Source organism: Trichoplusia ni, chromosome 5, assembly GCF_003590095.1.
Source record: "Trichoplusia ni isolate ovarian cell line Hi5 chromosome 5, tn1, whole genome shotgun sequence".
NCBI lineage: Eukaryota > Metazoa > Arthropoda > Insecta > Lepidoptera > Noctuidae > Trichoplusia > Trichoplusia ni.
In genome coordinates, this window is record NC_039482.1 from 15,321,451 (window position 1) to 15,337,338 (window position 15,888).

The following is a 15,888-nucleotide window of genomic DNA, read 5'->3' on the forward strand; positions in this document are numbered from 1 at the left end:
GGATGATCAAAACGAAAATAAATTTATACACCTTACTTACATAATTCATAATTTAATAAAATCTGTAATGAAAACAAATTAAAATTGTATGTGTCTTCAAAGGTATGGCCTTCTTTGATAATAATAACAACGAAGTTCTTGAGAAATCTGACGTAGGACGGGATTCCACTGGCGACAGTATTGAGTAGTTGATTGCACAGTAAGAGTAGACTTTTATAGAAGGACAATAAGGTTGGTTTTTGTAATATATTGTAAGCAAAGAATAAGGGGCCTATCTCACTTCTTAAAATACGGTGTACAGCATGGGCGGCGCGTAGAGCAATGACTCGTATACACAACTGCATTAATACTTTTATAGATGTTGGAAAACCCCGGTGTTCTGTTCACACTTCTGCACGCCATTGATAACACTGCTCTGTACCTCACTGTACCACCTACATAGTGTCTTGTACTTATAGTATAAGTTAATGAAAACAACTAGCAAGTATAGAACATGGCGCAGAGACAGTTTACGTCTGATCGTGTGGGCTCTGAGCTTTAACCAGGCTGAGTGGGTTACGATACAGTTACTGCTTACTACTTAAGGAACTTGAATATCTTACTAACTGTTGCCAGGGGCTCCAACCAGCAAAAAAATGATCTTACGGAGTCACAAAATCGTTATAGAAGCTATTCTATGTGATAATCTGTTCAGTGATTTCTGTATTGTATTAATAGGATGTGCTTCTATGTACTTGTATATGTTTTGTCATAGTTCTCTATTTAAACCTAAAATTGAGTCTGTCTATAGGTTGGGCATTGATTACGGGCCACAAAAAAACGCAAGGTTTTGATAACAGGCTATAGTTTTGTTTTGTAATATAACGTATCTGCCAGGGGTCCTCTTCCCGCGTCGGTGTGAGCGCGGCCGGTCGTCGACTTTACACAAACAAATCTAAATCGAGCCTAAATCCCTCGTCGACTCATTCACTCAGTCATACGTTCAAATTAACAGATCTGCTGAACCGTTCCCATCAATCCATTCATTGTGTATTCTAATGTAGAGCTCAGTTAGGCAACTGTTTTTGCTCTGTGTAGGCTGACGCTCTTTCGCATATATTTTAATGTAGCCTTTTGGATTTCATTACTATCTACATGAAAAGAATATATTGTATTGCTGGGTGCGGAGGTTGCCGGGGGGGGGGGGGGGGGCGCAGGGACGCGGGGGGAGAGGGGATAAGGTTCGCGGATGCAATACATATGTTAAGCAGGAGCGACACAAAGCTGTTTGTGTGCTGAATGTATAGAGGGTCGACTCTACTAACGACAAATAAAGTTTTATATTTAGTATATCATAAACAACTTCTTACGATACTGCAGCATGTATTTTGACCTTTATTCTGCTAGCACAGTGTCATTTACTTATATAAATTAATACTAACAAGGTAATACGTTGTGTTGCTCCTTAGGTCTGCTCTCAAAGAGACTCTTAATACAAATGTAGGTTATATTCTTGTACGGAAATGAAGTACACCATCTACATCATAATACAATGATGATAATAATAATCCGCGCCTCAGTCACTGTGAGCAACAGGTTGCGCTGCCACGCGGCGCCATGCGGCGCCACACACCGCGCTGTGCGAGGCTGTTGCGAGGCGAAGCGGGAGAACGCACCGTGGGCTAGTGCGTGTATTGTAACAGAAACTACTGGGGGCCGCCGGGGATGCTTAGGAACGTAAATCTTGCTTATAGAGCACGCTACTTTAATTGTTTAAACTGGCCCGATAGGAAATGGGTTTCATTTATATCATTAAGTAAAAAGTGCAGGTTCATTCTCGTTTTTGGCTGTCTGACTTCGAAATAAACACAATTCTTATTATCTCGTTCTTTGTTTGCACGTACAGAAAAATTGATATTGAATATTCCTGCACAAAGAGCCAGCTCTCCATCGGCAATATCGCACAGTAAACAGCCGCCGTCATAAGCTTGTCCCGCGGCGTTCTCGCCGAGCTACAAGTATATCGCGAGCGAGCGCCCGTCGCCGGCTGACGACCGACAGATAAATCTGCAATAACTTTCAATTCATCGTGTTTTTATTCGCGGAAGAGGATTGTTTGATGGGATATTGCTTCCCTCCTCCCACCCCCGCCTTCCCCCTGTGGACCGAAGTGTTGGTTATTATTGTATCGCGTATAAGTAGCGGCGTCACGCGGCGTCACTCGCGCTCGTAATCTTATATCCGATTGTGTTTTGTTATCAGATGATGGCAATCAACCGAATGTTCGAAAATAATTCTATGACAATATACGCCACCAAATTACAGTTCTGAGTGATTGTGTACGCGATTTACCCAAAAATATACGAATATAGCACAATTTATGCAATAGCAAATTTATTTAAATTAATAATATTTTAAATTAATATAATAATATTTTTTAATTTATTTCTTTGAAAAGAATAATGACAAACAAATTATTTCGTAATTTCTTGTTTTCAACCATACTGCTGGGTAAAGGTCTCCACGCCTCATGCCTTTTCTAGCTACCATTAGTTTTCTAAGTTCTTTTTAGTTAGGTACTGATTTGTCGGTAAATACCGCAGCCAATACAGCGCACAATACATCATCGTATTGTTCAGTGATCCTCGCATTACGTCACACACAGCGCTACGTATCGAGAATTAATACTTGTGACTAATGACATTCCGTCCATGCCGAATGATAAATCATATACTATGTAAGTACATGTAATACAACTAACTAGTACACAAGTACGTACTTGTTACAATATTATATCGGAATGTCTTGTTATAATATTAAGTCTGAGGAGCCTGTTAGGTAACTCTAATTACAAGGGTACATGTATCGATATGACTTTCACTAGAAGTATGCAGTATTTAAGGCTTCTGTGCCGGATTAATATCGAAATCTAATATTAGGATCCTTCTTATAGCGAGTGAGAGAGGTTATTATGATATGAGGTTTCATGTAACGAGAAAATAAGTTTCTTCATGTTTTGGGATAGATCTATCGTTAGATTTATAATGGATACGTATGTCAATCCTGTTTCGAAAATTCCAATATCAACAGACTCACTAGCGATGGATGCGATGCATACATTTTATCGAAATTGGGCCAGTCGTTTAAGTGATAAAACGTAGTGGTTTCTTAGGTTTACGCGAATGTTAGACATTGAAATGAAACTACTTTTACGGATTTTATGGCGGTTTAATTTTAGATTACCTGCAAAGGTTTGAAACGTCGGGAACCGCGATAAAATCCGTAAAAGTAGTTTCATTTCAATGATAAAACGAAGTGAACACAGTCATTATAAAATGACTTTGGCATTCATAACCTAAATGTGCTATTAATTTATTCAATAAACTACAATCTGTAGTCAACAAATATAATCTACATACTAATACGCTAGACATCGCTACATCGCTGCTAACCATTAGCAATGGAACAGACATGAATATATTAGTCCAATTAGTGCGCTGGTTGCACCGTACGCCCACAGTGTCGCCTCTGTCCGCGTGACCGACCGGCGCGCGGCGGCGGCCGCACTGCGAGCTGTGTGAACACGCTGTATACAAGCTGTGTTTATGTGGATGGATGCCAGCGACTATTAACTGCCGCTATCACAGTTACTCAGGCAAAATTGCTCTGGCGTGTGTATTATAATGGTTTAATGATTCGACCGATGTATTGACGGTTTTGGCATAATTATACATTATGATTTGACAAATCTGGAATGCATATTCCAGAAATAAAGAAAGAATATAGATCTCATTTTTAAAAGGCTAGAAAAAATGTTGGTGGATAATTTCAATTGATTACGTTAGCTAAAATCAAGTTATGCTCCGTTAAAATTAAATGATAGTTACCCCAAGCACCAGTAGCTAGTAGTTAGGAGATTTCTAAAAATGAATTAAGTCAAATCGATTTTTCAGAAATTACCTTCCTTTTCCTTTGACAAATTTCAGAAAATGTTAAAAAGGCTATCCTAGTAATAATTATTTAGGAGCGTTTTCTTTGAAAATAAAGAAATAGGATCTGGTTTCTATTCGAAATCTTCCTACACGAAACGGTTTTTAACAGGTTTGACAACTCTAGACTGTGGCTTGGTATGTTCAGTGCTGTTCAAAGTTCTGTGGAACTGAGCAAGCAATGTAACGAGTCCACTGTGTTCGAGTCGCTCCGAGCCGCAGTACAGGAGAGATAATCTTTTTGTCAATTTGACACCGCGCGCTAAATTGAGTTAATTAATGGCCGACGGATTTATGAATAATGACTGAAAAGTGGAGCGCAGTGTGTGGCGCGGTGCAGGCACGGACTGTACTTATATACGAGATTGATAAACGTGTATGTAGGTATTTGTGTATTTGATAAATTGTTGAATAAAAGTATAGAGTCACTTCATAATATGCGTCCTACGGAAACTGTAGAATTCCAACGCTATATCATTGCCTTCATAATATTCATGTACAGGCTGAATCCCGGTAGCAGTCTAAAGGACAATGTACTGAACAATTATTTAAGTTTACAAAGTCGACGAATCTATACATAACGTTATAATCAACATTATTTAAGATTTTAATATTCATAAACAATACCCTTTTCACAACCCCTTTGCCAGCGGTCATCCTTCCTGGTTGTGACGTCACGACCGCTACGTCATCCCCGACGTAAACGCGTTGAAACTAATTGCTATTAATAATTAAGTCGTAGTCTGTCTGTCATAGTCGGGAACTCTCTTCATTATTAATATGGGTCGTCAAATAAATTATTGTTATTGTTTTATCGAGTTTACTTTAAGGAAATAATAAACACTAAATGTGTTTGAATCACGCGACGTTATCGGAGTAGTTTCAGCCATGAGTGAACTCTATACTCGTGGGCTTACGACGCGGGGCGCGCGGCTATAAGTGAAATATTAATAGTAAGCTGTATTTCAAGGGTTTTTTTTAAAGGCACTTCTTTATTATATAAGTATACTTTAATTCGGTGCGATTATCATGAAAGTACCACCAAGCGCAGCGTGGGTTGGCCACCTGCCAGATGGACCGACGACCTGGTGAAAGCCGCTGGGTCTCGTTGGATGCAAGGCAATGAACCCGTCGCGCTGGAGAACATATGGAGAGGCCCATGTCCAGCAGTGGACGGCTATAGGCTGAGATGATGATAATGATGATGATATCATGAAAGTAACAATTTCTTTCGACGCTTTTTAACGTATTTACAATGGTTCTATATATTTATTTTCTCATATTATGATGCAAGTCCAGTAGCCACTCCGGTCAGTATTATACGTGGCCGAGTTTCGCTGTGTTATGTCCGCGTGACTCGCGCTCACTGACAACTCGCTGACAACTCGCAACTAACAACAGTTCACTTTGATCCCTTCTCACTCCAATTACTTCGAAATCACTTTTTACGTTTCTTTCAACATTTCTTTTTTTGTGTGTTTATTTATTTCTTTCTCAGTTTTTTTTTTCAATCTTATTAGTTCTAGGTGACTTCATTATGGTTTTAATAACATCTTTTGTCAATCTATTTTGGGCTCCCACACGTACATTCAGCTATAACAAATATTTAGCATTCCAAACTTTTTTTATAATTAGAATTAGACATAATATCGGCCTAAAAGTAATCTAGTGTTAATATTCCCACAGTTAGCGACAGCCCTGGCCTCTGGAATCCTATTACTTATAGCATTTTATCACGTACGGTTTTGATGGTGACCTTCATGCCATTATGAACCTTATCTCGTTGACGTACGGTTTGTAATACGATAGTATTAGTGTTTAATTTACATGCAAATATCATCCCACGATTTATATCAATAGCGTATTGATAAGACGAGTTATGATGTATGCCGAGCACTAACCGTAGCAGGGAGTAGGCGGCGACGTAGCGGCGCTACGAGGCTACGGTAACGTAGCATTCTTTATGGAATTTTGACTCGATGAATAATGCAAAATGTAGATATTAATAAATAAATGGTTTTAGAGCCGCATTTAACTTTTCTCCTATTATTGTAGAATTATCAAAATCGTAATGGTGCAAAGAATTTATATAAACCAGTAGTAAGTGAACTCCGAGAGCTGATATAAGTAAGGATTCAAGTTGGTATCTAGTTACTTACTCGAATACCTCTGCCTAATTAAAGCGTACATATCCTAAGTTAGGTCCTGCGGAGAGCTCAGTTTAATTAAACTTTACGTTTCCTCACCTCCGACAGTTACATTTGGAACGCGTCGATTTACTCAATTTAGTCTTTAGGGTTTTTGTTTACTCACTTGCTCTTTTCCAAATGGCGCAAATTTTGGGATTGAATATGAAGGGACATGTAAGTGAGTTTTTAATTTTAAAATTAATCAAGATTTTAATGAATTCCCGTTATTAAAAGTCGGAATAAAAAAGCTATTGTAAAACAGCGATGACTTTTTCACCCAGTTTTTGTTAGAATAAAATTCTCAGACCTACATAGCTATCTGCTAATCACGCTGCAAAGTAAATATATTGTTTATTCCGAGCACGGGGCACAGAGCTACACACAGGCGTCCCCGCGGGGCAATCACGCGCGGTCTGCGGACCTCATATCCTCGTCCTTAGTGCAGGCCAGAGCGGCTACTGAGGTACACACTATTGACTCTAGTGACCCCGCGAGACAATACGTGTGGGGGGAGGAACATTAAAAGGAAACGTTGCCCTTCATTACAGCGGGCGGACATATTGTTGTGTTCAGCTTGTATTACACACTAGTGTTTACTTTTTATCACTACTTAAGACAACCGACTCTTATTAAAAGTAAAAGCGCAGGCTAAGGAAATATATATGCTAATGCCAAATAATAGCTAGCAATATGTAGCTCTGTGGCAAATCTTCCGACATCAAGCTACAGAGGGTTCCCGTTTCAGCCTTACTGCGCTTATCTTGTGACTGAGATAACGCTAATCTGGTAGTAATCCGTGTGTCGTCTCCATCAGACGTCATTAGCATACAAACACGTTATGTTAGGCGAGTGAGCGAGGAGAGCGACACCGCAGCGCTTACTAAGATGCGAGCGGTTAACGCTCATTGTGGTTAAACGTGCCTGAACACATTCTACGAGAATGCTGCGGCGCAACAGACTACTCTACAGAAATACTACTTTTTCAATGAAACTTAGTAGTTTCAGGAAAAAAAACTGTTTTGTAATCTTTATACAATCGAAAGACGTAGAGGAAAGCATTTTATTCATAATTTTTATAACGTTACATTTACGTACTATGTCCTGTTGTTGTATTGTATAAAAACCTCCACGTACTGTATTTTGTGACGTTAACTTTTATTACTTTCATGTGTTTTTTTTTAGATTTAATTTGCACTTAGGAATTTAATCCTAGTATCGCGGGGTGTTTCACCAACATTCAAGTCACAAGGTCACCCAGACTGAAGACAAGCATTTGTGGATCATACAAACGCTTATCCTACGAGGGGATCGAAACCGCGACACGTTGCGCTCAGTGGGTTTGGCTTGGGGTCACCAAGCCAACCAACAGTCAAGTGGCTTACCTTCTGTAATAACATGTCGTGTGTCGGTGAGTGCAGGCGTCTTGTGGAGTGTGGAGTGTCTGCACTCAGTGCGGAGGCGTGCTGTAAGTGCTGCAGGTAACGGCTGTCGATGTTATCGCCGCCGAACTAACCGCTCTCTCTAACTGCTACAACTGTATCTACATACTAATGCGCAATTTAGACAATTTGCTAAGGAAATGTTCTTTTGGGCAGTGATTACAGTTTGCTCGCTGCGTATGATTCGGTTGCAAATGTTATGAGTCCCCGTATAATGGTAATTGGCAGGCTATTGAGATTAGGCTTCCAATATTCGTACTAGGTTTGTAAAGTACAATCAACTATTTCTCTGCTAATTTATACATTTTAAGGGTTTGTTATATCAATACAATATCGTATCGATTCATAGCTAGCACAACACAAAAACATGAACATAAATGTTGTCTCGCTGTCGTTCTTAAATCAAAGTATTAATAAGAGCGAGTGTTGACGTAGTATTGTTTGCGATCGCGAACCGGTTAACCGGTCAACTTTGAACCGTAAATTACGCGAATAGTTGGCAAGCTCCCAATAGACATAGTTGATAACATCAGATTAATGGGTTTGCGTTCGACGCCCGATTGCGCTCATATTTACAAATTAATTGATGAACTTTATTGTTTGTGTTGGTGATTGTTTGCGCAGACTGTGCAACAAATGCGTGTGTGTGTGTGTGTGTGGAGATGATATTAAGCTTGTTGTTTATGAGACGGGTAGTTGTTTGCGCTGCAACTTAAAGTAGAAACGTAAGTGCAAGTTATTTACTTGGTACCATTTAATCACGCCTATGTCTGGGGTTCATCGAACCGTAAATAACTAAACAATTAAGAGTGGTATGGCTTATGCAACTGTTAGTGATAAACTTTATTAATAAAACCTTAACCACGATGACAGTGTACAAAACATTTGAGTCTATCTTTATAAGAAAACCGCAGAAAGTAAGTAACTCTCTTAAAACCGAAACTTAAACTTACAAAACTCAAATAAGCAAAGTCATGAAAGGTAAAAAAGTTAGTTCCAAATCAAAACTGAAACAGTACAAGGAGATAAAACAATGAAATGAGTGTTCAACCCCCCCCCCCCACAGCCCTTCCCCCACGGCGCGTCACCGCAACATGACGTCACAGCTCTGTATGGGAGTGTTGTGCAGTCGTAGGAGCTCGATGCCGGGAGATAACTGCTCTTTCATAGTTCTTTATATTTACGAGGTTTGTTTATCATTGGAGTTGAAAATAAACTTAAAACGTTGCCTTCTTGTAATTACATCTAGCTAGTTTTCGCATGCGGCTTGACGTCGTGGATGTAGTGAAAGTTTCCAAAATATTAATCCCAGGCAAGGTGTCCATATCAAATTTTATCGGCATTGGTCCAGCCGTTGTGGCTTAATGAGGTAACAAACACACAAAATGTTTCGTCGTCTTTATAAGTTGTGATAGCATTTAACAACTTTATAAATAGCAAGGTAATATTTTAAAATAGTTATCGTGTACCATTTCTCGTGAAACCTCTGAACGGAGCTCTTAGCGTACATGTACATTTAGAAAGCTTTTTATGAAGTGCACGAAGCACGGGTTTGATTCCAGACCTAATGGACAGTGTTCAGTAGAAACACATAATTCTTTATTTGACCGTCCACTTACATGTACGCTGTAAGGAGCGCAGGATTATATTCCTTTTAGCTTTTCTTTAAAGAATAGTGACGTGAGAGAACGTAATGGCGAAGGGTTTTACTGTTACGTTCTTTCTTAGAATCAGACACGATGAAAAATGCATGGTGGTTAGTATAATAATAGTAATAAATAAGTTTTTTTTTCTTTAAAACACGACTCCCGCAATAAGGAATTTAAATCCTTGTGTCGCGGGGGTTTAACAAACACACAAATCACTTCCACAACACACCCAGACCTACGCGGGGATTGAACCAGCGATACGTCGCGCACAGTGGATTTGGTGTGGTGACCTCAACCATTCTCGGAGACCCAGTAACGCCGTCTACACAGATTTGCTAAAAGACAAAATGTCACCGTGTCCTTGTAGAAAGTTGCTTACACTTTGTTATTGGGAGTGTGGTATTGAAGTTGTTTGTAAATGCTGACTGAGAATAGAAACTTGCTACTGTGGGTGTCATTAGTTTCAGTTTATAAGTTTGATTACGCCAGCTTTCCTTATAACAACAATGCGACACCAGTTCCGTTCATACGTGTAGGTATGTACATGTACCTTCCAACACAGGCGTTAACTTTCTGTTACTTATAAGAGGCACGTAGCTGCGTAGGTACCTACTGCCGGGTAGCGCCGGGTAGCGCCGGGTAGCGCCGGGTAGCGCCGGGTAGCGGCAGGGCGCTCGCTGCTCCGCGGATCATAAATCCTTTTATAAAGCGGGAAGTGATTGTGAAGTTTATGAACTTTGTATTTGTCTGTAGCTTTGGAAACATAACAACAACACACATACATACACACGTGGCAAAGTAAACCTGCTGCGTTATAAAATTAGCTTTACCGGATAGAAGTTTTAATCTTTTGAATGTTTATTTTATTATTGTAATGCTAGTTACCTACTGTTTCGGGTTACGTACCCAAAGGATAAAGATTGAAACCCCAGTACTCAGGCTCCGCTGTCTGTCACCAGACTGCAGTTAACTGTCGTCGTACAGAGAACAACACAATGTGACAACAGACATCTAGTCAGTGGACACATAAATACAATACACATTAAACATACATCGATGTGATTCATATTATTCTAGTCAGATTGTAGCTTCAAATCAATTTGTTTCATTATGTTTAACGGAAAATGAACAAAGTATAATTTGACTTGGTTGCAAATAACTATCGGCACGTTTTATTAATTTGTCAACGTGATTGGAATTCATTTTTAAAATGAAACTTTAATTCGTTAAACAAATAAATACTATTCTGTTCTATTCAGAATTGTCACATAATACTGTCGAGAAGAACGATACCTAGAAGAGAAGCTATAAAAGACGCAAATAACGTTGTCAGAGAGACAAATAAAAGATTAAATAGAGGCTTCCGCACTCGAGCCGCTAACAATAAGCTTTTCTTAGAAGCACTCCTGCAGTGCGTGCGGCCCTGGTACATGAAGAACGGCACTGCTGACCAGAAACTCAATTTACACTGCTATTGAAAAGATTGCAAGTTAATGCAGGTTATCTATAGAGTATTTAATTGGGTAATTATTGAAGGTAGATGTAACGTCTAAATAATTCTTAGACACAATTGAGTATTTGTGAAGGAAAGGAACAACATCTCTCATCACCATCCCGCTTACTCGTTCCTCCTATTCATACGAGCAGGCTTATCGCAGAAGTGTGAAAGCAGTTCGAACGTAACCCACATTTTTATTGTTGTTTGACGGACGTATTGGGCTAAGATACGCAAAACCAACACTAGTAATAAAATCGAAGAAAAGTGTAATCTGTGCTTTGAATATTTGTATATAACAATACTTGCTGCAGTTGCTGCGTGCCCTACATACGATACGGAAGCCTTTGTTTGTGTGTCTGTGCGACTAACTCGGCAACGGCTAATCTAATTCAGTTGCGGCTTCCTCATATGTTTGGTATAACATTTACTTGACATTACTTTAATAAAAGTTTTGCCAAACTAATGAATCTGTTCTATAACAAAGAACATTTTTTGTATATAACAAAGTTATATACAAAAAATACTACCAAAATTTACTTTTCCACTGGCATAAACAGGCAGAAGCCCCATCAGTGCAAGTAATCTGAATTGAAGCCACTCTGGTTTGGTTCACGGCTGACTACTTGTTATTGTTTCTTATGACTTGCCTACTATCGGAATGGATTAGGATTAGAACACAAGCAAAAACTGTTCTAAGTAAAAATAATGATTGTAATCTATTTTATGAATAAACATTGTGTGCGGACGCTCGAATCAATCAGTTTGAGGCAGCACTTTCTAAATATTCGTCTAAAGTCGGGCTGTAATGTGCGGCGACTCATCGCGTAATGGATTGGAATATAAATCAAGCGGAGCCAGGAGTCGCCGCCTAGTCACGTCGCCACGCCGCTACTTCATACCTACGTGACGCAGCGAGAGTAAAACCTCGCTCGCATTTTACCGATGACAGGATAAGTCTCCTTCGTTTCTTGTAACACAAAGAACAATTGCTTTTTATTTGGCACAGCTCCAAACTGAGTCCGATGTAAGGATCTTTCACGGGAACCATCAAAATAACAAATGGACAATTACAAATACTTGTTCAACATGCAATTCTAAAAATGTACTACGATTTATAATTTTGATCATTTTTGATAATAAAGTATATAAATAAACTTTTTTATTGTGTGTCGATGGGTAGCTGCTGTAGCCGGGCGTGGATAGTGCCCGTTAAACTATCCAGAACCGTGATGATGACATTCTTTTTTACAATGTTTGATGAATAATATCATATCCGTATTTTTTCTTTTGTCTCGCAAACAAATTACAGTAAATGAATGATGGAATGATCATGTGAATGGCAGTGTTTTCACTGCTATTCACATGATATTCCATACGAGTGTCACCCAAGCCGTGTAAATATTTTGCTTCTCCGTCATATTTTAAAACAGTTGATCTTGGTCATTTTGTTTGTTTAGTTATAGTCGAAAATTACACGAACGAAATAAGTAATCGTTTCAGGTATCTATCTGAAGGACTGTAGATAGTCATGATTGCTATTACGAGATCTTTAAATATTGATTCTGCAAGTCATCATCCTCCAAGTAGTCGCGCACGCTGCAGACTGGCGAGGACCCACTTCCCCAGTATCCGTGCAGTCGAAAAGAGCACACACTACGTAGGAAGTTAGTATGAGCAGTTCTGAGTTCTGCCTACGAAGGTTTTAGACAAAGTAATTAATTATTTGATAGGTGTTAATTAAAGAGTTTGTTTTAACGAGTTATGTGTGTGATAAGCGGCCGGCGCACAGTGCCGGCGCGCGGCCGCCATGTTGCGATGGCTTGTGCTAGTGGTGTTCACTTCTAGTATGAGTGAGTATTCATCACTTACTACTTCTACCAAACTATACTTGTTGATTTAAGGCCATCCGGAAGATATCTCTGTATGCGATAAGACCAACAATTGGCCAGTGATTGTAAGAGTACAACTCTTACAATCTATAAAATATATATGTATGTATACGTGCAATAATTCTATGGTGTTTAATCAGTACAATAGAGAATATTCAATTCCTGATAAAACTAAAGACTGTTAAAGAAGAGTGTGGATGTGGTGGCCTGTTCCAGTGTTGTGGAGGGGCTGCGGGCCGGTGTACCAGCCCGGCACGCAGGACCGCCTGCGCTCCAAGCTCAACAAGATGGCGATGGAGCTCTTGAAGGACGCGCAGATGAAGACCACGGGCATCCGCTTCTATCGCGACCAGTACTACAAGAGCTTCGAGTACCAGATAGCCGAGATGGTGTTCCAAATCCGCGAGAAGTTCAGGAAGATCGTCATCCTATACCAGCTCACCACCAAGAACATCTCGCAGGGACGCCTGTACCACGGCGAGGTATGCCATACATCTAGCTGGGCTCGGTGACACATGCCCAGAACACTTTGCTCCTGATCAGGGCATGTGTAATCTTACTTCAGTAATCCTACATTACCGATCATTAATTCTGCCTTACAGAACCTTCATACTTTGACGAGAATACAACAGAAGGGCACGGAGATTGATAACTTAATATTGATGGTCGAAGAAATGCTTATTAGGAAAGAAAAGAAAACAGACATTCACAAGCGAATGAGGGCAGTGATCCGTCAGGGGGACGCCTGGAGCGACACGAGGCTGCGCGCGGAGTACGTGCGCGCGAGCGAGACGCGCCGGCCCAGCGACTACTACACGCGGCGCCCGCGCAACGCCACCAGCGCCACCTCGCCGCGCCGCCGGAACCACAAGTGGGAGTACATCCCGCCCAACGACCAGTTCTGACACCACAGCGGCATCACCTCCACTCTTTATATATATGTGTCGCGTCTAGACTCGGCGTGAAATGATTGTGAATTTGATTTGCTTATTGTCTTGACTTTTATTGTTTAATAAATGTAAACAAATAAACGGCTGCCAGTAAACTTACATTCGCAAACATTTTCATGTTTATGATATTAAACGGGCGGCCAAACAATGGTGACGTCACAGGCCGGTATAATTGTAAATGTTCACAAACACTGAGCTTACAGTGTTTGCAAAGTAATCAGAGAGTTTTGAATTGCTCGCGTGTGCGTGTGTGCGCACGTACTGGCGACTACAGCGTGTGAACAGTATTTAATGTATCTTTTCATAACTCAGTTACCATAATAGATGTGTAATATTGTACTAATCTATTTCTTGAGAGGCCGAGTATTTCATGCATGCAGGTATGATCCACAATTTACTACAAGACATACTAAAAATACCATTTAATGCAATCGCGTGCCGTGCAATATAAATTATAAGTCTATGGCCATTACAATAACGTCAAACTATAAATCAAAGAGAAAGAGACCGCTGCTAATGCTGGGCTCGGCTCGGGTTGCGCAACCTCGGGGACACTACAAAACCAACAAGAAGATTACTCCATACATAAAACCATAAAATATGAACTTAATATGTTTACGTTCATAATACTGAGCATTATCCTCAAGCTCGGGAGCACGTCGACGAAAATGTTTGGATGTCATGTTTTGTGACTGTTTCCGTGTGTCCGAGACGTGGCGGATATTTCGTTCGGATCGTGTCTTTGATATTCGGATATTATATTAGAACAGCCAGTAGCTGACGCTAAGGAATACTGTGTTTTAGTTAGTTTTATTTAATAACAATACTCTACAAGGCAGTCTTTGTAAAGTCGTTGCATTTTTAGTAGACAGATAGATATTAACCGTCGGTATTAATGTTATTGATAGTTACAAACACGCCGTTAATCTGTTTGTAGAACCTCACAGTTCCATCCCCAATTAGGACAAACGTTATAAATGCAAATAAAACTATTAAATTCCTTACTGAAAGAGTCGCTTATAAAAAAGGAAATGGCTGGCAGCACCACAGGTATATAATAAACTAGCTGTTGCCCGCGACTTCGTCCGCGTGGTTAGAATATATAAGTTATGAATTTTTGAACGGAAGCCCTCGAAGATGAATAATTTTCTCTCTTTTTTTTTCATATTTTCCATTGTATGTATCTTCGCTCCTATTAGTCGCAGCATGATAGTATATAGCCTAAAACCTTCCTAGATGAATGGTGTATTCAACACAAAAAAAAATCAATTTGAACCAGTAGTTCCTGAGATTAGCGCGTACAAACAAACAAACAAATAAACTCTTCAGCTTTATAATTAGTATAGATAACCAAAACTTTTGTTTCGAGTAATTATCGGCAAATATACATAAGCAAAAGACTTTATTGCGAAGTCATCACGGCGTCGGCTCATAAACCGAACTCGTAAAGTTATTGACAAAAAGACGAATCGGAGGAGGGGTAGGTCAGGCTGGGGGGAGGGGTGTTGTCTATTAACAATACAACATGAATTTATCATAATGAGCGATCAAATGAGAAGAAACGGTCAATAACTAAGTAAATTCGATATTATCTTTATACAAGGTTTGGCTAAATATTGATTCCGACGAGAACTGGGAAATGTTTTCCGACAACATTTCATTACTAACTAACCTAACATTGCCAGTTAAACATCGGCTCCTTTAGTTCATTTCATTTTCGAAATGCAATCCTTTTCGTTACTAGTACATCTGAAATACATTTCAGCCACACTTGTATTAGCCGATGTGTATATGCGATGCATTATAATGCCCCCAGTACGTCGGCCACGTCGGTTGACGTTCGTCGGTCACCTGCGGTCGCCATTCATTCAATCGTTCGTAATTTTGGTCGAAAACCAAAATCTAACTTTAGCCACGTTCTACCGAAATGCCGAGCCGTTTATTTCGATGTGTGATAGACATACCGCTACAACTCTTTATAAACTACATTCCATAATATTACACCCCATAAGCGGATTATAAGCGGGTAATTAACGAAGACTATAACTAGATGCATATTCGTCACAACCTAGATATATTCCGGCTGGAGAAATTCTCCATCACGGATCCATGGCGGACAAGCCATGAATGTCCAGCGTGGGAATAGACATATACTGCTTCTTGCCGAAGGTGGAACTGCATCAGCGAGACCTTAAGCCCGGACCCTCCTTTCGATTACTTGTGTAATGCAACGATCAGCATTATCTTTTCCTTGTTATCATAAATACGACCAGCCAAACAAAGTTCGACACGTTATATCATCGTAA

General features: G+C 39.8%; 1 protein-coding gene across 2 annotated transcripts in view; it reads left to right on the forward strand.

Annotated features, from left to right (window-relative positions):
- The window catches only part of LOC113493717, a 34,185-nt gene extending 19,523 nt beyond the window's left edge, over positions 1 to 14,662 (forward strand). For both annotated transcript variants that reach the window (XM_026871712.1, XM_026871713.1), the window contains exons 3-4: positions 12,849 to 13,114; positions 13,235 to 14,662. In XM_026871712.1, the coding sequence (XP_026727513.1) occupies positions 12,920 to 13,114; positions 13,235 to 13,537 (498 nt within the window). In that variant the 5' untranslated portion in view covers positions 12,849 to 12,919 and the 3' untranslated portion in view covers positions 13,538 to 14,662. The remainder of the gene's footprint in view (positions 1 to 12,848; positions 13,115 to 13,234) is intronic.
- The last annotated feature ends 1,226 nt before the right edge of the window (positions 14,663 to 15,888 follow it).